Source organism: Dendrobates tinctorius, unplaced genomic scaffold, assembly GCF_039654945.1.
Source record: "Dendrobates tinctorius isolate UK_male_01 unplaced genomic scaffold, ASM3965494v1 ptg000028l, whole genome shotgun sequence".
Classification (NCBI taxonomy): Eukaryota; Metazoa; Chordata; class Amphibia; order Anura; family Dendrobatidae; genus Dendrobates; species Dendrobates tinctorius.
In genome coordinates, this window is record NW_027361696.1 from 68249269 (window position 1) to 68272960 (window position 23692).

The 23692-nt window shown below is 46.4% G+C and overlaps 1 protein-coding gene across 4 annotated transcripts in view; it reads right to left on the bottom strand.

The window, feature by feature from the left end:
- The window catches only part of LOC141085508 (circularly permutated Ras protein 1-like), a 209060-nt gene that overhangs the window by 114916 nt on the left and 70452 nt on the right, over nucleotides 1-23692 (bottom strand). For all 4 annotated transcript variants that reach the window (XM_073570921.1, XM_073570922.1, XM_073570920.1 and 1 more), the window contains 2 exons: nucleotides 2209-2358; nucleotides 1664-1819 (listed from right to left, as the gene is read on the bottom strand). In XM_073570921.1, coding sequence (XP_073427022.1) covers nucleotides 1664-1819; nucleotides 2209-2358 — 306 coding nt within the window. The remainder of the gene's footprint in view (nucleotides 1-1663; nucleotides 1820-2208; nucleotides 2359-23692) is intronic.

A 23692-nucleotide genomic window follows, 5' to 3' on the forward strand; every position in this document is an offset into this window, starting at 1 on the left:
TTGCGATTTTGCCGCGATTTTCGCGTGCGATATTCAAGCACTTTCCAAGCGATTTGAAGCATCGCTTGGAAAGTGATTGACAGGTTGGTCACACTCGTCAAACATAGTGTTTGACAAGTGTGACCAGCTTTTTACTATTGAGGCCGCCTATGCGGCCTCAATAGTAAAAGATAGAATGTTAAAATGCTAAAAAAAATAACAAAATCGGGGTATATTTACCTTCCGGCGTCCCGCGCTGCATTCCCGGGCCCTCAGCGTTTTCAGCGAAATCGGTGACGTTATAGCGATATCGCTATGTGTAAAACCCCCTTAAGACGGTCCGGTTCAGACGTGTGCCGCACAGAAGTGTCAGCAAAGTAGGGACAGATGAGGAAACAAGTGAATGCCATGATGTGCCAACTGTGGATGTAACGTGTGAAGTTCTAAGTAAAGAGAATGTTCAAGTTATCCTGGACTATGTCTTCATTACTGTGGAGGTCGCCTGGAAGACGGGCCGTCGCCACCTGGGAAGTGCCCAGGGGGAACTGAAACTGGAGACGCCTTTACGCTGAGAAGTAGAATACAATTTTCTGTGAGGGAAGGTCGGGACACAGATGCTTCAGTGTCTCTGGCCATGACTACAGTCCTGGCCTCCCCTTATATAACAGTAAAATCTTATTGAAATTGAATAAGAAATGTACAAAGAAAGATTTAACCCTCATAGTGAGGATCACGACAGTGAGCAGAAACTGGTACGTTTAGATGACAAATTTGCAGTTGTAGGGACTTCTTAAGCCCCTTGTCCAATAACCCAAAACTTCTGTTCTGGTATAAGTTATCTATCATTTATATTTAGAATGGGAATATCTACAGGTTTCCTTCCTGTTTGTCCCATAGAAAACAAGGGTTTAATTATCCTGCAGCACTTCCTCAGGAGGAATGAGGAATTACATGTTGCAAAGTGTAATCAGAGCAATTCACTTATGCACAGAGAACTATGGAACTCCTCGGGCATGAAACCCTGGTGCAACAGTTACCTCTGCATCCCCAATGTGGAGTAGAAAAGTAAAAGGATATTTTACAATAGATAAGAAAGTGGATGAATACAACCAGAAGGTAGACAGTAAAAATCTATGGACATGCAAAGCTACAGAAATATTTAGTATGATATAGAGTTAAACATAAAGATTAACAGCCCGATTGATTGTTTGCCTCACTTTTTTTTGTCCTGCGATATTTTTTCATGGTTTTTGCACTAAACTCTTCAAAATGGTGCACGCGGTTCATTAATTTTGCGTAAAATAAAAACATCTCTATTTTTGTCTTTAATTTTTTTTTTACTGACTATTTAGCTAGAAAAATTGCATGCCAAAATGTCACAAAACTTGCACAAAAATTCTAGGCGCACGTAAAATTGTGCCAGGGAAGATGAGAGACACTGGAGTACATTTGCGCTAGAAAATTGAAATTTTTTTTTTAAAGCTGCAATTGATAAATCAGCTAAAAACATCTGGAAATCCCAAACACTGCCAAAAAGGAGAATGTAAAAAAAACAACAGTAAAAAAACACATTAAATAGATTTTAAATAAAAATTAAAAGAATAAGAGAAAAACACAAAAAAATTAGACAAAAAAATGTGCAAATGCAATAATAAATCGGGTTCTAAGTCAGCTGCCAATTTACCGGATGGTTTGTATACTGAAGGTTTCTTCTTGCGGTCTGGAATAGGCGGCGGGATGTTTTGGGTTGTAGGAGGGATATTAATGGTTGTTTGTTGCTCAGTGTGGCCATTAATGGTTGCATAATGCTCACTATTCCTTGTGGAGCTTCCTGGTTTTCCTGAAACAAGAGGCATGAGTGGAATAAAGATCACAAAGGAGACCAAACTGAAAAGCATCAGCGATATAGCCCGAGGTCACACTTGCGTGTGCAATGAAAACTCGCGAGAGTCTCTCGCCTCAATACCCGGTGTTACAGCCGGCGGTTTGAACCAGTGTGCGGCTGCATAGAAATACATACATCCGCACAGTCCGATCCCAAGTGCTGGCGGCAGCGCCGGGCATTGATGCGCGAGTTTCTCGCATCACACTCGCAAGTCATAAATGGCGCTTCATCAATATTGTGCAAGTTTCTCCTGACGTTGACCACAGGTGGCGCTATCATGGCAGAGCTCTGTTATAACCCCCGGACTCCCTGGTCTTTTACCCCTGCAGATAGAATCACTGTACCTGGATCTGTACACATATTTTTGTGATTTGGAGGAGGAGGAGGAGGAGGAGGAAGCATCTTCCTGCGATCTAAGTTCATGGGAGATGGTGGGTGCAATCCTACGTACATATTAGACTCCAGGGAGACTCTGCATCGCGACTCCTCGGGCACTATAATGAGAACACAAGATAAATGTTCATAAGTAGAGTTGAGCGAAACGGGTCGAAAAAATTCAAAAGTCGCCGACTTTTGGCAAAGTCGGGTTTCATGAAACGAAACCCGACCCTAGGATGAGGTCGGCCACGAGGTCGTCGACTTACGCGCCAAAGTCGCGTTTCAAAAGTTTGTTTTGCGCTCTTTTTCAGCCAATCAGGATCCACGGACACTGTGGGCAACGTGATGACATAGGCACGGGTCACCACCATCTTTCAGAAGGGCATGCAAGTGATTGGCTTGCTTTGGTGGGCGTCACAGGGGGTATAAAAGGGCGTGCACGCCGACCGCCATCTTACTTCTGCCGATCTTAGCATAGGGAGAGGTTGCTGCTGATTCTGTAGGGAGAGCGTTAGGCAGGGAAGAAGACAGAAAAACTGCTTCTGCTGCTAGCGATTTGGCCTGCACAACACACCAGTCACTGTGTGTGCAGTGCAAGGGGAGGCTATATAGTGGTGTATCAGTGGTGTTGGTTGTTGGGCTGCCTTCTAAGGCTTCCTGACAGGCTGGCATTGCTGTTTACCCACTGCTCCGCAAACTGCTTTTTTAAAAGCAATCCAATCTCCCTTATCCTCTACTCACTTTGGTCACAGCTGCGCCATCGAGCCTGTCACATAGCACTCAGATATTCATTGGGCCTCAAACTGCTTTTTTAAAAGCAAGCCCAATTTTTTTTTTTTGTCCTGCTGAGAAGAAAAAAAAACTGCTTCTGCTGCTGATAGCAATTTGGCCTGCACAACACACCAGTCACTGTGTGTGCAGTGCAAGGGGAGGCTATATTGTGGTGTATCAGTAGTGTTGGTTGTTGGGCTGCCTTTTAAGGCTTCCTGACAGGCTGGCATTGCTGTTTACCAACTGCTCCGCAAACTGCTTTTTTAAAAGCAATCCAATCTCCCTTATCCTCTAGTCACTTTGGTCACAGCTGTGCCATCGAGCCTGTCACATAGCGCTCAGATATTCATTGGGCCTCACACAATCCAAAAGTGTCCAGTGTCCAAAAGTGTGTGCAGAGATTCAAAATCTCACTTATCCTCTAGTCACTTAGGTCACAGCTGTGCCATCGAGCCTGTCTCATAGTGCTCAGATATTCATTGGGCCTCACACAATCCAAAAGTGTCCAATGTCCAAAAGTGTGTGCAGAGATTCAAAATCTCCCTTATCCTCTAGTCACTTAGGTCACAGCTGTGCCATCGAGCCTGTCACATAGCGCTCAGATATTCATTGGGCCTCACACAATCCAAAAGTGTCCAGTGTCCAAAAGTGTGTGCAGAGATTCAAAATCTCCCTTATCCTCTAGTCACTTAGGTCACAGCTGTGCCATCGAGCCTGTCACATAGCGCTCAGATATTTATTGGGCCTCACACAATCCAAAAGTGTCCAGTGTCCAAAAGTGTGTGCAGAGATTCAAAATCTCACTTATCCTCTAGTCACTTAGGTCACAGCTGTGCCATCGAGCCTGTCACATAGCGCTCAGATATCAGTGGGCCTCACACAATCCAAAAGTGTCCAGTGTCCAAAAGTGTGTGCAGAGATTCAAAATCTCACTTATCCTCTAGTCACTTAGGTCACAGCTGTGCCATCGAGCCTGTCACATAGCGCTCAGATATCAGTGGGCCTCACACAATCCAAAAGTGTCCAGTGTCCAAAAGTGTGTGCAGAGATTCAAAATCTCACTTATCCTCTAGTCACTTAGGTCACAGCTGTGCCATCGAGCCTGTCACATAGCGCTCAGATATCAGTGGGCCTCACACAATCCAAAAGTGTCCAGTGTCCAAAAGTGTGTGCAGAGATTCAAAATCTCACTTATCCTCTAGTCACTTAGGTCACAGCTGTGCCATCGAGCCTGTCACATAGCGCTCAGATATTCATTGGGCCTCACACAATTCAAAAGTGTCCAGTGTCCAAAAGTGTGTGCAGAGATTCAAAATCTCACTTATCCTCTAGTCACTTAGGTCACAGCTGTGCCATCGAGCCTGTCACATAGCGCTCAGATATTCATTGGGCCTCACACAATCCAAAAGTGTCCAGTGTCCAAAAGTGTGTGCAGAAATTCAAAATCTCCCCTGTCCTATAGACACCTTGTACCTTGTTTTACATACTATATAGTTTGTTGGATTTTGTCTACATTTCTTCCAAAAATGAGGAAGGCTGGTGGAAGAGGCCGTGGAATTGGGCGGGGGTTGGCAGCTGGTAATGATGGTGTTGGTGGTGGATCTGATGGTAGTGGCAAGAGCAAAATAGGACCGAATGCAGGAGGTGTTGAGCCTGCGTCATCGTCTGGCTACATAAGGCCTCGAACGCTTAGTTTTCTAGGAGTTGGCAAACCGCTTTTAAAGCCAGAGCATCAGGAAAAAGTTTTGTCTTACATTGCTGACTCAGTCTCCAGCTCTATCGCCTCCTCTTCTTCAGTTGTAAAAAGTAAAAGCACTGAGTCGTCATTGGAGGCTCATTTTCATGAACCACACCTTTCCTTGTGTCCTTCACCCCAACCAAGATTGAAGGATGACGCAGGCCATACTACTGATTACTCCATGGAGCTGTTTTCACATACCATGCCTGGATTATCAAGTCAAATGGTGAATTACCCAGGCCAAGATGAATCTGACATGGAGTGCACTGATGCACAGCCGCTGATGGATGATTCTGCTGGTACATTCACTCAGAGCACTACATTGTCCTCGCAGTGTACAGAGCCAGATTCTGACCCTGATGAGACTCAGGTGCCCCTTCCCGCACACTATACCACCATACACGGTGACACAGAGGAAGGTGCACATGACATAGAAGAGGAGGTGATGGATGACCCAGTTGTTGACCCAGATTGGCATCCATTGGGGGAAGAGGGTGCTGCTTCCAATAGCTCAGATGAGGAGCATCCACAGCAGACATCGACATCGCAACAGCTGTTATCTGGCAGGCCCGGAGCACTCCAAAGACAGGTTCCAAACATCAAAAGAGTTGCTGGACAGCTTGTCCAGAGGGTCAAAAGATCACAGCGTGCTAGGCCGCAAAATGTCTGCCAAAGTAGGAAGAGTGCAGTGTGGCACTTTTTTGAACAAAATCCTCATGATCAGGCCAAGGTTATCTGTAAGAAGTGCGCAAAGACCTTTAGCCGAGGGAAAAATCTGAAAAATTTGAATACCAGTTGCATGCTTAGACATTTAACCAGCATGCACTTGCAAGCGTGGACACAACACCAAACCTCAAGTGCCACATGTGCAACTGATCACAACGAAGGTAGTCAGCAACGCTACATTGTTTCCCCCACTGTAAGCCCACCGGTTAGCACAGCAGCAAATGTTGAGATGTCGTTGCAAGGCCACAGCAGTCAGGGAATCCCACTGTTATATCAACGAAAGACTGATTCTAGGCCATCAGAAAGAACACCAACTCCATCACCATCATCAACCCTCTCTCAGTCCGCCCTGTCCACCGCTACTTCCACCATATGCAGCTCTCAAGTCCAGCTCACCCTCCCAGACACTATGAGTAGGTCAAGAAAGTACTCAGTCTCTCATCCGCGTACACTGGGTTTGAACGCCCACATTGCCAAACTAATCTCGTTTGAGATGATGCCCTTTCGGTTGGTGGAAAGCACAGCTTTCCGCGAACTCATGGCCTATGCAGTACCACGCTATGACCTACCCAGTCGCCACTTCTTCTCTCGCAAAGCCATCCCAGCCCTCCACCATCATGTGAAAGACCGCATTGTCCATGCACTCAAGCAGTCAGTGAGCGGAAAGGTGCACCTCACTACTGATGCATGGTCCAGTCGGCATGGCCAGGGCCGTTACGTGTCCATCACTGCGCACTGGGTTAATGTGGTGGATGCAGGGTCCACAGGGGACAGCGGTGGTGGGACAGTGCTGCCTAGCCCACGGTATAGGAAACAGTTGGCTGTAGGCGTTCCACCCTCCTCCTCCTCCTCCTCCAGAAGCGAAAGCTCGTCCACAGAGCGCAGTCGTACGAGCACTCCATCTGCAGCTGTCACTGTTGCACACGATGTGTCCCCCTATCGAGCAGCTAGTGGAAAGCGTCAGCAGGCTGTGTTGCAGATGATGTGTTTGGGAGACAGACATACCGCCGAGGTGCTGGCCGAGTACTTGAAGCGACAAACTGAGTCATGGCTGGGCAGTGTACATCTTGAGGCAGGCAAGGTAGTTAGTGATAACGGCCGTAATTTTGTGGCAGCCATAGCCCTTTCAAAACTCAGCCACATACCTTGCTTGGCTCACACCTTGAACCTGGTGGTGCAGTGCTTCCTCAAAAATTATCCGGAGTTAACAGCCCTGCTCCAGAAGGTGCGAAGACTGTGCGCGCACATCCGCCGGTCGCCTGTACACTCCGTTCGTATGCAGAAGCTGCAGCGATTGCTCCACCTTCCCAACCACCGCCTCATTATCGACATTGCAACAAGGTGGAACTCCACCCTGCACATGGTGGAGCGGCTGTGCGAGCAGAGGCAGGCCATAATGCATTTGTGGGAGGATACACGGCCAGGCACTTTGAGAGCAGACATGGAGTTGACAGGTGTGCAGTGGTCGAAGCTGAAAGACCTCTGTAAAGTCCTTCAGTGTTTTGAGGAATGCACACGGCTGGTAAGCGCAGACGACGCCATCCTAAGCATGAGCATCCCACTTATGCGTCTGCTCATGCAAACTTTGACGCACCTTAAGGAGCAGGCGTCTGCAGCCAATGTTGATGAGGAGGAAGAGGAAGAGGGAATCCTTGATGACATTCAGCCATTGTCTGCTCAGGGACCTCTCCTGGACGAGGTGGAGGAAGAAGAGGAGGAGGAGGATGATGATGGGGATGATTACTTAGGGGAGGAGGATGCATCTCGTGGGGCAAGTGAAAATATTGGCGTGGCAAGGTCTGGTACAGGGTTTGTGCGTGACTGGAGGGATGTGGATTTGCCAGAAAGTGCTCCTCCAACCAGCACTCGCAGTGCATCATTGACACCGGGAACATTGGCCCACATGTCAGATTATGCCTTGCGGATCCTAAAAAGGGACCCCCGCATTGCCAAAATGATGAACGATGACGACTACTGGTTGGCCAGCATCCTGGATCCACGCTATAAAGGCAAATTACAAAACATCATGCCACAGGAGAACCTTGACCTAATATTGGCTAATAAACAAGCAACTCTGGTAAATCGGTTGCTTGAGGCATTCCCCGCACACAGCAGCGGTGATGGTTCTCACACGAGCCGTACGGGCCGGGGGCAGCTTGGCAGAGGTGTTCGTGGTGCACACAGCAGAAGTGGCGTTGGAGACAGGGGTTTCATGACAATGTTGTGGACTGATTTTTCAAATACCGCTCACACAACTGGTAATACTGCATCGATGGAAAGTGACAGGAGACAGCAGTTGTCAACCATGGTTACAAACTACTTTTCCTCCCATATCGATGTTCTCCCACACAGGTCATTCCCCTTTGACTATTGGGCCGCTAAACTGGACACCTGGCCTGAATTGGCACAATATGCCTTACAGGAGCTCGCTTGCCCAGCTGCAAGTGTGCTATCGGAAAGAGTCTTCAGTGCAGCTGGATCAATCCTGACAGAAAAAAGGACCCGTCTGTCAACCCAAAATGTGGATGATCTAACCTTCATTAAAATGAACCATGCATGGGTTTCCAAGGATTTTGTCCCACCTTCCCCTGATGACACATAGGGTGAGAGAAAAATGGCTTGCTTTGGTCCACCTCTTCCTGGGACTTGACCTATTTCGCCTTTTGCATCAGCTGAATGTCCAACATCAACATATGCCACTTTCTAAAACTCCCTAACTGTGCTGCCTCCCCCCCATGGCCGGGGTCACCACCTAGCGCACAACACCGTGCGAGTGCCGTTGCCCTGGACAGGTGGGTAGGCCGACTCTTGGGCGCTGGCACTGGCACAGGGTCCCTCATAGTGCAATCAAGTGTCTCTGACGGTGGTGGTGCACACCCGCCGTCAGACACACCGCTGTACTATGAGGGGCCCAGTGCCAGTACCGACGCCCACGAGTGGGCCCCCCTTGCTTGGGCAGGGCCCCAGCATTTGCAATCTTTACCTCTCCCTGCTCCTCCGCTGTGTAATCTGGGCCATCAAATCCATACTGTGCCTGACACCGTCTGAGCCTGCCTCCTGAGCCATATATTTTGAATGTGTACGCTATCCATACATGTTATCCGGGGATACGGTACCCTTTCTAACCTTTGTGCAATCACGTGCAATCCATACTGGGCCTAACACCGTCTGAGCCTGCCTCCTGAGACATATATTTTGAATGTGTACGCTATCCATACATGTTATCCGGGGATACGGTACCCTTTCTAACCTTTGTGCAATCACGTGCAATCCATACTGGGCCTAACACCGTCTGAGCCTGCCTCCTGAGACATATATTTTGAATGTGTACGCTATCCATACATGTTATCTGGGGATACGGTACCCTTTCTAACCTTTGTGCAATCACGTGCAATCCATACTGGGCCTAACACCGTCTGAGCCTGCCTCCTGAGACATATATTTTGAATGTGTACGCTATCCATACATGTTATCCGGGGATACGGTACGCTTTCTAACCTTTGTGCAATCACGTGCAATCCATACTGGGCCTAACACCGTCTGAGCCTGCCTCCTGAGACATATATTTTGAATGTGTACGCTATCCATACATGTTATCCGGGGATACGGTACCCTTTCTAACCTTTGTGCAATCACGTGCAATCCATACTGGGCCTAACACCGTCTGAGCCTGCCTCCTGAGACATATATTTTGAATGTGTACGCTATCCATACCTGTTATCCGGGGATACGGTACCCTTTCTAACCTTTGTGCAATCACGTGCAATCCATACTGGGCCTAACACCGTCTGAGCCTGCCTCCTGAGACATATATTTTGAATGTGTACGCTATCCATACCTGTTATCCGGGGATACGGTACCCTTTCTAACCTTTGTGCAATCACGTGCAATCCATAATGGGCCTAACACCGTCTGAGACTGCCTCCTGAGACATATATTTTGAATGTGTACGCTATCCATACATGTTATCCGGGGATACGGTACCCTTTCTAACCTTTGTGCAATCACGTGCAATCCATACTGGGCCTAACACCGTCTGAGCCTGCCTCCTGAGACATATATTTTGAATGTGTACGCTATCCATACATGTTATCCGGGGATACGGTACCCTTTCTAACCTTTGTGCAATCACGTGCAATCCATACTGGGCCTAACACCGTCTGAGCCTGCCTCCTGAGACATATATTTTGAATGTGTACGCTATCCATACATGTTATCCGGGGATACGGTACCCTTTCTAACCTTTGTGCAATCACGTGCAGTCCATACTGGGCCTAACACCGTCTGAGCCTGCCTCCTGAGACATATATTTTGAATGTGTACGCTATCCATACATGTTATCCGGGGAAACGGTACCCTTTCTAACCTTTGTGCAATCACGTGCAATCCATACTGGGCCTAACACCGTCTGAGCCTGCCTCCTGAGACATATATTTTGAATGTGTACGCTATCCATACATGTTATCCGGGGATACGGTACCCTTTCTAACCTTTGTGCAATCACGTGCAATCCATACTGGGCCTAACACCGTCTGAGCCTGCCTCCTGAGACATATATTTTGAATGTGTACGCTATCCATATATGTTATCCGGGGATACGGTACCCTTTCTAACCTTTGTGCAATCACGTGCAATCCATACTGGGCCTAACACCGTCTGAGCCTGCCTCCTGAGACATATATTTTGAATGTGTACGCTATCCATACATGTTATCCGGGGATACGGTACCCTTTCTAACCTTTGTGCAATCACGTGCAATCCATACTGGGCCTAACACCGTCTGAGCCTGCCTCCTGAGACATATATTTTGAATGTGTACGCTATCCATACATGTTTTCTGGGGATACGGTACCCTTTCTAACCTTTGTGCAATCACGTGCAATCCATACTGGGCCTAACACCGTCTGAGCCTGCCTCCTGAGACATATATTTTGAATGTGTACGCTATCCATATATGTTATCCGGGGATACGGTACCCTTTCTAACCTTTGTGCAATCACGTGCAATCCATACTGGGCCTAACACCGTCTGAGCCTGCCTCCTGAGACATATATTTTGAATGTGTACGCTATCCATACATGTTATCCGGGGATACGGTACCCTTTCTAACCTTTGTGCAATCACGTGCAATCCATACTGGGCCTAACACCGTCTGAGCCTGCCTCCTGAGACATATATTTTGAATGTGTACGCTATCCATACATGTTATCTGGGGATACGGTACCCTTTCTAACCTTTGTGCAATCACGTGTAATCCATACTGGGCGTGAGAACGGCTGGCGAGCTGTTAAGCAAGCTACAGCACCTGTGGTTTGCACACGTAAGTTTTTCATTTTTTCAGGAATGACGGTTAGGCCTAATTCCGGAACTGCAGTTGACCTGCACTTACTGGGAAATCATTGTTCGCGGGTAATAATTGTAATCAGTGATCCCCATCACTAACGTTGTTCAGCGGGTTATCTGCACCTGTAAGCGACAAACGCTGGCCTTTTCAGTGTAGCGCACATGCAGCCACGGACATGTAAGGGCATGACACACCAGTTATTGGCCAATCTCATGTTCCAGAGCCTCACGTGTCCCTCTAGTAAGCCGGACTCGGACCGCGGGGCATGACGGAGTCTCGTTCGTTAACGGAATTAAGCTTGCAATGTGTGCATCTGTTCTGTAGCTGGCATGGTTGAGGTTTCCCAGGTGGAGTCGAATTTAACCGTAGGCTCCACTCCTGGTGGTGCGCTTCTGGACATTCCTTTAAGGTTCAGCTTTGCAACCATACTGCCCACGTAAAACAAACAATTTGCCTTCATGAACGCTGTTTGGAGGGTCATGACTCGTGGGAATAACGCCGCCCAATCAGTTAACCTGCTAGAGAGATCCTTCGTTGCTCCCAAGCATGACATCACACTCCCTAGGAGGAAGGTAATGCCACTGTGGCGACCGTACTCCTGGGGGCGACACAAGTGCACTGATGCCCAGCCACTGCTCGATGAATCTGCTGGTACATTGACCCAGACCACTACATTCCCCTCGCACGCTACACGGCCTGAATCTGACCCTGATGAAACTCAGGTTACCCTTCCCATATACAGTTCCATCTTACACGGTGACAAAGAGGAAGCTGCAGATGAAAGTGCAGGTTCGGCCCACCCGCCATCAGACACACCACCGTACTATCAGGGGCCCTGTGCCAGTGCCGTCGCCAACGAGTGGGCCCCCCCTGCTTGCTCAGGATCACAGCACTTGCAAGGTTGAAATACTGTGCAGTGAGATGGAAGATGGGGACGACGAGGAGTCCAGACTAGTACAGGGATTCCCTAGCGAGGAGACTTATTTGATTGTTTTCAATGTTGGGACAGCAATTTTTGGGGAGCACGTTACTCTGGAGAATGATAGATGGGGCCCACCATACACTGGAACATTCCAAAGGTGGACATCAGACACTGGAGCAGCATTTACAGGGCCCATTATACACTAGAGCATTAGAAATGGGGCCCATTATGTTTGGAGCATTATTTGGGCCCATAAGACAGTGGAGCTTCATCCATGGGGACCAACATATACTGTAGCATTATGTGGAGCTCATCATATACTGTTTCAAACATTATATGGGACCAATGATTCTGTATGGAGAAATAGATGGGCCTCGTCATGAGATGTAAAAAGTGAAGTATTTTTCATTGTACTATACCGCTATTTCTCTGCCGTATCGGAGCATGATTAGTTTTGGTATGTGTTAAAGGGGCGCTCTTTCGCCCAGGGCACATGAAAACCTGGAGCCAGCACCCCCCCCCACAACTTTAGCCAAATAACCCCCATTTTTCAGTGCGTAACTTGTATTATGAAGTTAATTAAGGTTGACAAGCTTAAGTAAGAAGAATTGATGCTTTTGGCATTCAAATGGGCACTGTAGGTGTGTTTCCTGTCCTCCTCTCACTGCCGACTTTTATTCCCCATTGACTTACATTGGGTTTCGTGTTTCGGGACGACCCCGACTTTTCCCTATAATCGGACGATCTTGCTCGACCCGACTTTTGGAAAAGTCGGGTTTCACGAAACGAAACGCGACCCTAAAAAACCAAAAGTCGCTCAACTCTATTCATAAGTAATTTTATATGAAAAAAAAACTATGGTTGTGATTACATATGGCCACCAACCCTGACCAGTGGCAATTATGTCTCCTGACAGTACAAGTGTAATGATTCAGAGCAAGAGAAGGTAGAGGAGTGTTATGATTGAGTCACCGTAGGAGGCAGACACAAAAATAGAAGCTACGTCCAGAAAACCAGAGAAGTTGGCAACTATCAGATTGCAGACCCCTGAACCTATCAACACAACTAGCAGTAGCCGTGGGGGGTTACTACAATGCCCTAGACCCCTCGATCACAGCCGGAGCGCTAAATAGCCTAAAGACAGAAAAGGAAATCTAAACTGCCCCAGAGCAGACCCCAAAGTAAAAGGCAGCCCCCAACATATAATGACGGTGAAGCAAGATGAAAAAACACTCACACAGATAGAAAGATAGACTGAGCAAAGACGGGGCCCAAGCTAACTAAACAGAACAGGAAAGGAAGGTTGCTGTCTGCAATCTGCCAAAACCCTATCAAAGACATAAGCCAACAAGCTGATATGAAAAAGACCCTGAAGCAGCTAGGCTTCAAAAACTAAATCAGCACTCAGGTATTTTCAGAAGACAGAGCTAAAGGAATTCAGCACACCCCAGCAGGGAATGGCAGAAATCCAGAAAAACAAAGCAAAACAAAGTCAAAGCAAGAATGCAAAAAGCCGAGCAGAAAACTTAGCTTTAGAAGAGCAGGAATTCAGACTGGTCTCCAAGGATCCCACAGAGAAATCACCCGCAGGGCAGAAGGGCGTCGGCAGCCTTATATCCAGTCAGTAACTCCACTCAGCCAGTCATCATCATCAGACTCAGGTGTTTGATAATCAGGCTCACTACCTTTCTTTACCAGAATAGGGAGTTCCTCGGGCCTCAGTAGTGAAGGGGAAAATGAACTCACAACAGTACCTCCCCCTTGAGGAGGGGTCACCGAACCCTCAACCACGCCACCAGGGCGATCAGGGTGAGCCCGATGAAAGGCACGCACCAATCTTTTGGCATGAATATCAGAGGCAGAGACCCAGGAATTATCCTCCTGACCATAACCCTTCCACTTAACCAAATACTGGAGTCTCCGTCTAGCCAGACGGGAATCCAGTACTTTCTCTACCTCATATTCCATGTTACCTTCAACCAATACAGGGTCTGGAGGTGCCACCCCCGGAACAACAGGTTCAACAAACCTCTTCAACAAAGATTTATGGAACACATTATGGATTTTAAATGTGACAGGAAGAGCCAAACGAAATGAGACCGGATTAATAATCTCCAAAATCTTGTAAGGTCCAATAAATCTAGGCTTAAACTTAGGAGAAGCCACCTTCATAGCAATATTTTTTGATGATAACCACACCATATCACCAACCTTAAACAGTGGACCAATGGTCCTATGTCGGTTGGAAAACCGCTGGGCCTTTTCCTGGGAGAGAGATAACTTATCCACCACTTGGTCCCAGATCTGGTGCATTCTCTCCACCACAGTGTCAACACCTGGGCAGGCAGAGGGCTACACCTGCCCTGAAGAAAATCGAGGATGAAACCCAAAGTTACAAAAAAAAGGTGACATCAAAGTGGCAGAACTAGCTCTATTATTTAAAGCAAATTCGGCCAAGGGCAAAAATGAAACCCAATCATCCTGATCAGCAGAAATAAAACATCTCAAATATGACTCCAAGGTCTGGTTTGTTCTCTCTGTCTGCCCATTGGTCTGAGGGTGAAAAGCAGAGGAGAAGGACAACTGAATTCCAAGCTTGGAACAGAAAGTTCTCCAAAATCTAGACACAAACTGGACTCCTCTGTCAGATACAATGTTCTCAGGAATCCCGTGCAAGCGAACCACCTGTTGTAAAAACAGGGGCACCAACTCAGAGGAAGACGGCAACTTAGGGAGTGGTACAAGATGAACCATCTTAGAGAACCTATCATAAATCACCCAAATAACAGTCATCCTTTGAGAGACTGGCATATCAGAGATGAAATCCATTGAAATATGGGTCCATGGCATCTTGGGGACAGGCAAAGGCATCAACAACCCACTAGAGCGAGAACACGATTTAGACCGGGAGCACGTAACACAGGACTGCACAAAATTCCTGACATCACGAGACAAGGATGGCCACCAAAATGACCGACTCACCAGATCTCTAGTACCAAAAATACCTGAATGACCAGCCAAAGCAGAGCAATGAACTTCAGACATCACTCTCTTCTTCCACTGGTCAGGAACATACAACTTTCCACTGGGACAACGCTCAGGTTTGTCCTCCTGGAACTCTTCCAGAGCACGTCTCAAATCGGGCGAGATGGCAGAAAGAACTACCCCTTCGCCTAAGATGGTAGCAGGCTTGGTCACCACAGGAGAATCAGCAAAGAAGCTCCTAGAGAGGGCGTCTGCCTTGACATTCTTAGTTCCAGGAAGAAAAGAAACCACAAAATCAAAACGTGTAAAAAACAAGGCCCACCTAGCCTGTCTAGGGTTCAAGCGCTTAGCCGACTCTAGGTAAATCAAATTCTTGTGGTCAGTGAGGACCACGACTTGATGCTTACCTCCCTCCAACCAATGTCTCCACTCCTCAAATGCCCATTTCATGGCCAACAGTTCCCGATTCCCCACATCATAGTTACGTTCAGATGGAGGGAACTTTCGGGAAAAGAAAGCACAGGGATTCATTTTAGATGTTACAGGATCCTTTTGGGACAAAACAGCTCCTGCACCAATCTCAGAAGCATCCACCTCTACCTGGAATGGAAGTGAGACATCAGGTTGCCGCAAAACCGGGGCGGAGGTGAATCTTCGCTTCAGCTCCTGAAAGGAAGAAACAGCCTCCGGAGACCAATTTAACACATCAGCACCCTTCTTAGTCAAATCAGTCAATGGCTTGGCAATACTAGAAAATTTTGCTATAAATTTCCGATAAAAATTAGCAAAACCCAAAAACATCTGGAGGGCCTTCAAAGAAGTGGGCTGAACCCAATCGTAAATGGCCTGTACCTTGGCTGGGTCCATTTCATTAGTTGACGGGGACAAAATAAATCCCAAAAAAGAAATCCTCTGTACTCCAAAAAGGCATTTAGATCCTTTGACATACAGGGAATTCTCCCTCAAGATCCGGAACACAGTCCGAATATGTTCCACATGAGAATCCCAATCCTTGGAGAAGATCAAAATATCATCCAGATAGATAATCAAAAATTTATCGACAAAATCTCGGAAAATATCGTTCATGAAGCACTGGAAGACAGAAGGGGCATTAGTGAGCCCAAAAGGCATCACCAGGTACTCAAAATGTCCCTTCGGAGTATTAAACGCCGTCTTCCATTCATCCCCATGCTTAATGAGAATAAGATTATACGCCCCCCTGAGGTCAAGCTTGGTAAACCAGCAAGCACCTTTAACTCTGGAGAATAGATCAGAAATCAGGGGTAACGGATACTGATATTTAACAGTAATTTTGTTGAGGGCACGATAATCAATACAAGGTCTTAACGATCCATCCTTTTTGGCTACAAAAAAAAACCCGGCACCTAAGGGTGACGAGGATGGTCTAATATGACCCTTCTCCAACGCCTCCTTAATATAGGATCGCATAGCCTCGTGCTCGGGTACAGATAAATTGAAGAGCCGACCCTTGGGAAATTTACACCCCGGGCTCAGTTCAATTGCACAGTCATAACTCCTATGAGGAGGCAGAGATGCAGACTCATTCTCACTAAATACATCATAAAAGTCCGCCAAATAATCAAGAACATCATGCGACTGAGGAGAGGTGGAAAACACCGGAGCCTCACTAAAGGCACACCGACAACCCCAACTCACCACAGACACAGATTTCCAATCCAAAACTGGATTATGAATTTGTAACCAGGGAAACCCCAGAACAATAGTATCATGCAGATTATGCAACACCAAAAATCTGCAATTTTCTTGATGGTCTGGGGCGACCCGCATTACCACCTGGGTCCAAAACTGAGGTTTATTTTTAGCCAAAGGAGTAGCATCAATCCCCCTCAAAGGGATAGGCGTCTGCAGAGGTGTCATCGGAAATCCACAACGTTTAGCAAAATCCAAGTCCATTAGGTTTAGGGCTGCTCCCGAATCCACAAAAGCCTTGGCGGAAAATGTGGACAGGGAGCAGATCAGAGTAATAGCCAGAAGAAACTTAGGTTGAACACCACCAACAGAAAACGTGTGTGCAAAGCGTTTCTCTCGTTTAGGACAGACAGAAATAATATGCGAGGCATGTCCTTAGAAAAAACACAACTTATTACGCCTTCTGAACTCCTGACGCTGCTCTCTGGAAAAAACTCTATCACATTGCATAGGTTCAGACATTTGTTCAACAGGTGGCAACACCTCTCGTGCAGCTTTGCATTCGCGCAAACGCCGATCAACCTGAATGGCTAATGACATAGAATCGTCAAGACCAGAGGGAACAGGAAATCCCACCATAGTATCTTTTATGGCTTCTGACAACCCCTTCCGAAAGAGAGCAGCCAAGGCATTATCATTCCTGGTAGTAAGTACTGCCCACTTTCGGAATTTTTGACAGTACAATTCTGCAGAATCACGACCCTGGTTCAATGCCAGCAGGGTCTTTTCAGCCTGATCAATGGCATTAGGTTCATCATACAACAACCCCAAGGCCTGAAAAAATGCGTTCACATTAGTCAGAATAGGATCATCTGGTTTCAAAGAAAACGCCCAATCCTGGGGATCGCCACGCAGCAAAGAGATGACAAATTTATCCTGCTGCGCGGAGCTCCCTGACGAGTTAGGCTTCAAGGCAAAAAATAATTTACAATTATTTTTGAAATTCAAAAATTTAGACCGATCCCCAAAAAATACATCAGGTGTAGGAATCTTTGGTTCAGCAGCATGTGAATGAGCAAGGTAGGCGGAAATTCCCCGCACTTCCGCAGCGAGCTGCTCCACACGATCAGACAATTGCTTTATCTCCATTGAGAGAAAAAAAAATTCCCCCTACGGCCTCAGAGATATAGAGGAAAAAATATACACACTTTTTTTTCTTTTTTTACAATTCTTTCCTGCTATAGAGTACCCTAGGATCTGCGGTATGGCGGGTGATTCTGTTATGATTGAGTCACCGTAGGAGGCAGACACAAAAATAGAAGCTACGTCCAGAAAACCAGAGACGTTGGCAACTATCAGATTGCAGATCCCTGAACCTATCAACACAACTAGCAGTAGCCGTGGGGGGTTCCTACGATGCCCTAGACCCCTCGATCACAGCCGGAGCGCTAAATAGCCTAAAGACAGAAAAGGAAATCTAAACTGCCCCAGAGCAGACCCCAAAGTAAAAGGCAGCCCCCAACATATAATGACGGTGAAGCAAGATGAAAAAACACTCACACAGATAGAAAGATAGACTGAGCAAAGATGGGGCCCAAGCTAACTAAACAGAACAGGAAAGGAAGGTTGCTGTCTGCAATCTGCCAAAACCCTATCAAAGACATAAGCCAACAAGCTGATATGAAAAAGACCCTGAAGCAGCTAGGCTTCAAAAACTAAATCAGCACTCAGGTATTTTCAGAAGACAGAGCTAAAGGAATTCAGCACACCCCAGCAGGGAATGGCAGAAATCCAGAAAAACAAAGCAAAACAAAGTCTAAGCACAAATGCAAAAGGCCGAGCAGAAAACTTAGCTTTAGAGGAGCAGGAAGTCAGACTGGTCTCCAAGGATCCCACAGAGAAATCACCCGCAGGGCAGAAGGGCGTCAGCAGCCTTATATCCAGTCAGTAACTCCACTCAGCGAGTCATCATCATCAGACTCAGGTGTTTGATAATCAGGCTCACTACCTTTCTTTACCAGAAGAGGGAGTTCCTCAGGCCTCAGTAGTGAAGGGAAAAATGAACTCACAACAGAGGGGTCTAATAGTTTGGTGCAGCATGTGAGAATGTTAAACGGAATCTGTCCCACTAAGGATCAGGCTATGTGGCGACTTTGTCTGCTAGGTGTGTCGCTGCTACATCGCAAGTGAACAGGGTCACATTGTGACCCCAAGCGTACTACAACTGTGAGACACAATTCACAAAAGGCCCAACTGTGTAGGATTTTTTTGCAGTATCCTCAGGGGTCATAACGCTACCCCATTCACTTGTAATCTAGCTGTGCAACAGGTGTCGCTGCTAAAGTCACGTATAGCCCCAGTCTAAAAGTTAATGATGTTTAATCTTAAGGCACCATGTTATAGAGCACAAGGAGCTGAGAAGATCGATATATAGTTTTGTGGGAAAAGTTTCAATATTACTTGTATTTAATTCTTTAATTCCCTGTTCTTTCAATGCTTAGGAGTCCAGTGGGTGGTCCTAATCAGTGACTGACAGCCTTTCCTGCATAAATAGCTATTAATGACTAAATAGGACTGCCTACTGGACTCCTAAGCATAGAAAGAACCAATATTTAAAAGATTATATACAAGTTATACTAAATCTATTTCTACAACACTATATATCGATCTGCTCAGCTTCTCCTGCCCTATAACCACAGATAGGATGGTATCTTCCCGTGGAGGAATAGCATAGGTGAATATTACACTAGGGGAATTTTAAATCACTAGTGGAAATTCAGTAACTGAAGATGGCAGGGTATAGAACAGGAGGAGCTGAGTTGATTGATATAAAATTTTGTGGGAAAAGATTCAATATAACTTGTGGTTTATCCATTTGAATATCTGCACGTTCTACACTTAGCAGTCCAGTGGGCGGTCCTATTTAGTGATTGACAGCCCTCCCTGCTAACATAGCTGTCAATGACTAAATGTTATCGCCCACTGTACTCATACAAGGTTACAGAAATACACCAAGCTATAAATAATGTCATTAATTTAGGTGGATATTCACACTGGGTATATTGTATTCTACACATAGAGGGAGGAAGTGAATAACCACAAAAAGAAATAAATATATCTTGACAACATATAATTTCTTTAGTACATAAGGATAAAAATGTACATATTAAAATTTGGGGGGAGCAATAGACAAAAGAAAGCTCTTGATAAATGTATCAGAAAGGGTATCATATAAATAATAGCGTTGCATTCTCCGGAAATTAGTCTGTGTGTATATAAGATATAGCAAAATAAGTATAAATAAATAAAATAAATAATTGTATAAATATATAAATAAGTAATCAATATAAATAAATACACTTTATATATCAAGCAAAAGACGACATACCGTGAAAAAGAGAACAATACATAAGTTAGGAGGACACCAAGACCTCGACGCACGTTTCCCCCTTGGCTTTCTCAAGGAGTAATCAGTAAGTAGAACCACCCACTGGACTCATACAAGGTTATATTGCATCTTTCCCCATGACACTAAATATTGATATGTAGGGGGTGTGCTGGAGGCTAGCTTGTGCCCTGCATTCCACTGCGCACCTGCTTTATGAAACCAGACACATTGTACATGTGAAGTGTAACGGGGTTTTACTGTACATTAATGTGTTAAACAATGTACTGATGTTCATGCATTGTGTATGTTTTCATGATTAGGGCTAGAGATAGGGAAATTTAGTATTTGGGTAAGGTTTAGTGTAATAAAATAGGACTTAGAGCAGTGGGGGCACTATAGAGTAGGAGTTTAGATTGAGTTAAGATAAGAAATAGTTAAACCGACAGGATGTTATATAGTGGGAGGAACTATTGAAAGGGTGAGGAGAGGTTGTCCTGAGGTAGCTAGTGTGGTGTAGGAGGAAGGACAGTGAGGTGGTTGTGGACCAAAGCTGTGTCATGACAGAGGCTCATCAATCCAGGCCCTACGGGTGGACAGGCACATAGGCACGAGCAGCATGGGAGAAACAGTGGCTAGGTTTATGGGACACTCCTGTGACATCCGAGACTTACGGTCTGACAAGGATTGGCAGCGGCATCCTTTACTTTTGCCCAGGATGGGGAAAATGGAGGGGGAGCACCAGGAACAAGCTGGTCCGGCTACTCAGGGAGCTGCAGTACCGGAGGATACGGTACAGGAACAAGTGGTAACAGGAGGAACTAGGGACAGTTCAGGGACAGGAATGTCCATCTTGTATGAAGATTGCTGTGCGTTGTCTGTATCTAAACTGGACGAGCTGAGTAAAGTTGTTATGATTGAATTGAACTTGGACTTTGAGAATCTTTGTGTGTTGCTGAAGAAAGCGGGAATTCTGCAGCTTGAGTCCGGGGTCACACTAACCGACGCAAAATACAGTCCGTAGTTTACAAGCGTAATACGGATGAATGACCCCTAAATAGTGCTCCATATGTCATTCGTAAGCAAGGTGTGGTTGCATATTTTGGGCATGTCTGCATCCGTATGGCGATATTTTCTTGCCGCCTTGCAAAATGGGCATATAATGGAGCCCTATGACAGGGTTTATAACAGAAACGAAATAATAGATATAGACACATAGAATGCATATATATATATATATATATATATATATATATATATATATATATATATATATATACACACACAAGTCATTGAGATAAACATATATATATATATATATTTCACAGAGTTCTTCATAGCAGAATAGCCGCTAATTAAATTGCCGGCTTCTATCAAATCATTCCCCAACCCGACATGAAATGACACATGGTTTACATTCAGTAAAGCATTTCATTTCATGTTTTCCTTTATATGTCCCTGACTAATAATTAGATGGTTTGTGTGCAAAATTTAGGAGTTGTAGTTATTATTTTAAGGGGTTAATTCGTTGTTAAAAAATGCGTGGGCTTTCCATTGCCCTGTAGCAGTGGCGAATGGGTTAATCTACCAAAGGGTTAATGTCATCTTACAATCTAATGGTGACATTAACCCTTTGTTAGATTAATCCACTCGCCACCACTATAGGGCAATGGGAAGCCCACGCATTTTTTAACAACGAATTAACCCCTTAAAATAACAACTACAACTCCCAAATTTTGCACACAATCCCTCATCTAATTATTAGTCAGGGACATATAAAGAAAAACATGAAATGAAATGCTTTACTGAATGTAAACCATGTGTCATTGCATGTCGGGTTGGGGAATGATTTTACAAAAGCCGGCAATTGAATTAGCGGCTATTCTGCTATGAAGAACTCTGTGAAATATAAATATATATATATGTTTGTCACAATGACATGTATGTATGTATATATATATATATATGCATTCTATGTGTATATATCTATTCTTTCATTTCTTTATTAAACCTGTCAGTGTGAGTTTACTGTATAGCGCACTGAATTTCCGGCTTTTCTAAAAGACACCGGGTGCGTATTTCTCGCAAGTCACACATGTGGTCCGCATGTAATGCGTATTTTTAGCGCACCCATAGACTCTCATTGGCGTACTATGGGCGTAGTACGCTGACAGTCGCAGAATGCTGCGATTGGCACGGACCGTAGAATACGCCCAAGAAATATACGGCTGTTGGGAGCAAACCCATAGAGAATAATTTGTCCGTGTGTAATGAGTGCTTTTAACGCCTCTCACTCGTCCGTATTCCTCGCCAGTGTGACCCCTGCCTGAGGAGAACTCTGACCCACAAGTGGGTGAAATGCACTACACACACGGCACACATGAGAAGGGACACGTTAATGCAATGGGACGCCGAAGTGTGCCGGAACAGCAGCCCTTCGCCATGACTACCACCTTGGCCTCCGTTACAGCTTGGCGTAGTCGGCAGGGTGAAGATTCCTTGCATACAGAGAATGGAGGAACCCCCAGCATGGCAAAGATGGTGGCCATGAGAGATTCTAAAATGGTGGATGATAGCGCGGAAGCTGGCGATAACTCCGCCCATCGTGGGCGTCACAAGGTGATGATGCCGCAAAAGTCCGTCTGGCAGGGACAGTGGCTCGTGCCTAGGTCACATCCCCTTGAGAATGGCACCCGCCCACTGTGGGTGCAGCAAAAGAAGGAGAAACAGTGCCCCCTGCAGCAGATCCCGGAGGAGCGGGAGGAGGCTGATGCGAAAGGGGTGGAGCGACCGAAGGCTGCTCCTCCCTGGCCCAGGCAGGGCCGGGAGGAAGAAACCCACATGTATGACTGGACGGTGGCATTACGGAGGATGGTTTCAGCTGCAACCATAGCGCACTCGTGCACTCGGAGTTGCTATGGAATAGGCCGGATCGAGTGAGAATGGCGACAGGCTCAGGAGAGGACCTACCCCGGATGGCTGAGGGGAGTGTCCGAAATTGGAGAATAACATCAGCTGCATCAATTTCCCCTGAACACCGGTGATCAGAACTGGCAGCTGTCAGGAACTGAACACAGCGGTGGACGACCTGAAGTTGAGCTGGAGAAGTCCGAATTGAGAGACATGATGGAAGATCCAGATGAATTTCCATTGGAGGGAACATGGTCGGAGAGTGATTCGAGAGGGTCTGTGCTGAACTGCCCCAAGCCAGTGGAGGCAGTGGCTGGAATGGACTTTGACGGTTGCGGAGCGGCTGCAGCGGAGCTGACGGCGTAAGATGATCGGCGGCTGTCGGTGAGTGTTCCTCGACCCCAGACCCCGGAACGCAGGCCCACTGTTGCGGACGTTCCATCCCGCAGTCCCTGGTCTCAGACCCCGGAACTCAGGCCCACTTTTTGCTGACGTTCCATCTCGCAGCCCATGGCCTCAGACCCCAGAACGTGGGCCCACCTTTGCTGATGCCCCGTCATCCGGTCTCTCCCATCGATATTGGGGGGGGTGGGGGTCCCTTTCCTTCACTCAGTCAGGCGGCCTGGATAGCGGAAGTGGTGGAAGAAAACAAAAGAAGGGGTCCGCGAGGACTGGAGTTTGGGAACTAGACCCTTGAAGGTAGAGTGAAGTTGAGCTAGTTGCACATAATGTGGTGACACTGGGACTGTTCTGCATCCCTGAGGGCAGAAGCCCTGAATACAGCGCGGTCGGTGCGGCTGCAGTACCAAATTTGAGTTAAAAAGTGTTGAACTGTTTTCCCCCTCCAAGTTTCTTTGCAATTGTTGCGCATCACCTTCTGGATTGTAGGACTCAGATTCTGACAGTGCCATGTGGACTGCAAATAGACTGGGTGTGGCTGCTCAAAGGACTGTGTTGTAAACTGTGAAATGTCTTTGCTTAACATGAGGTTTGTTTCT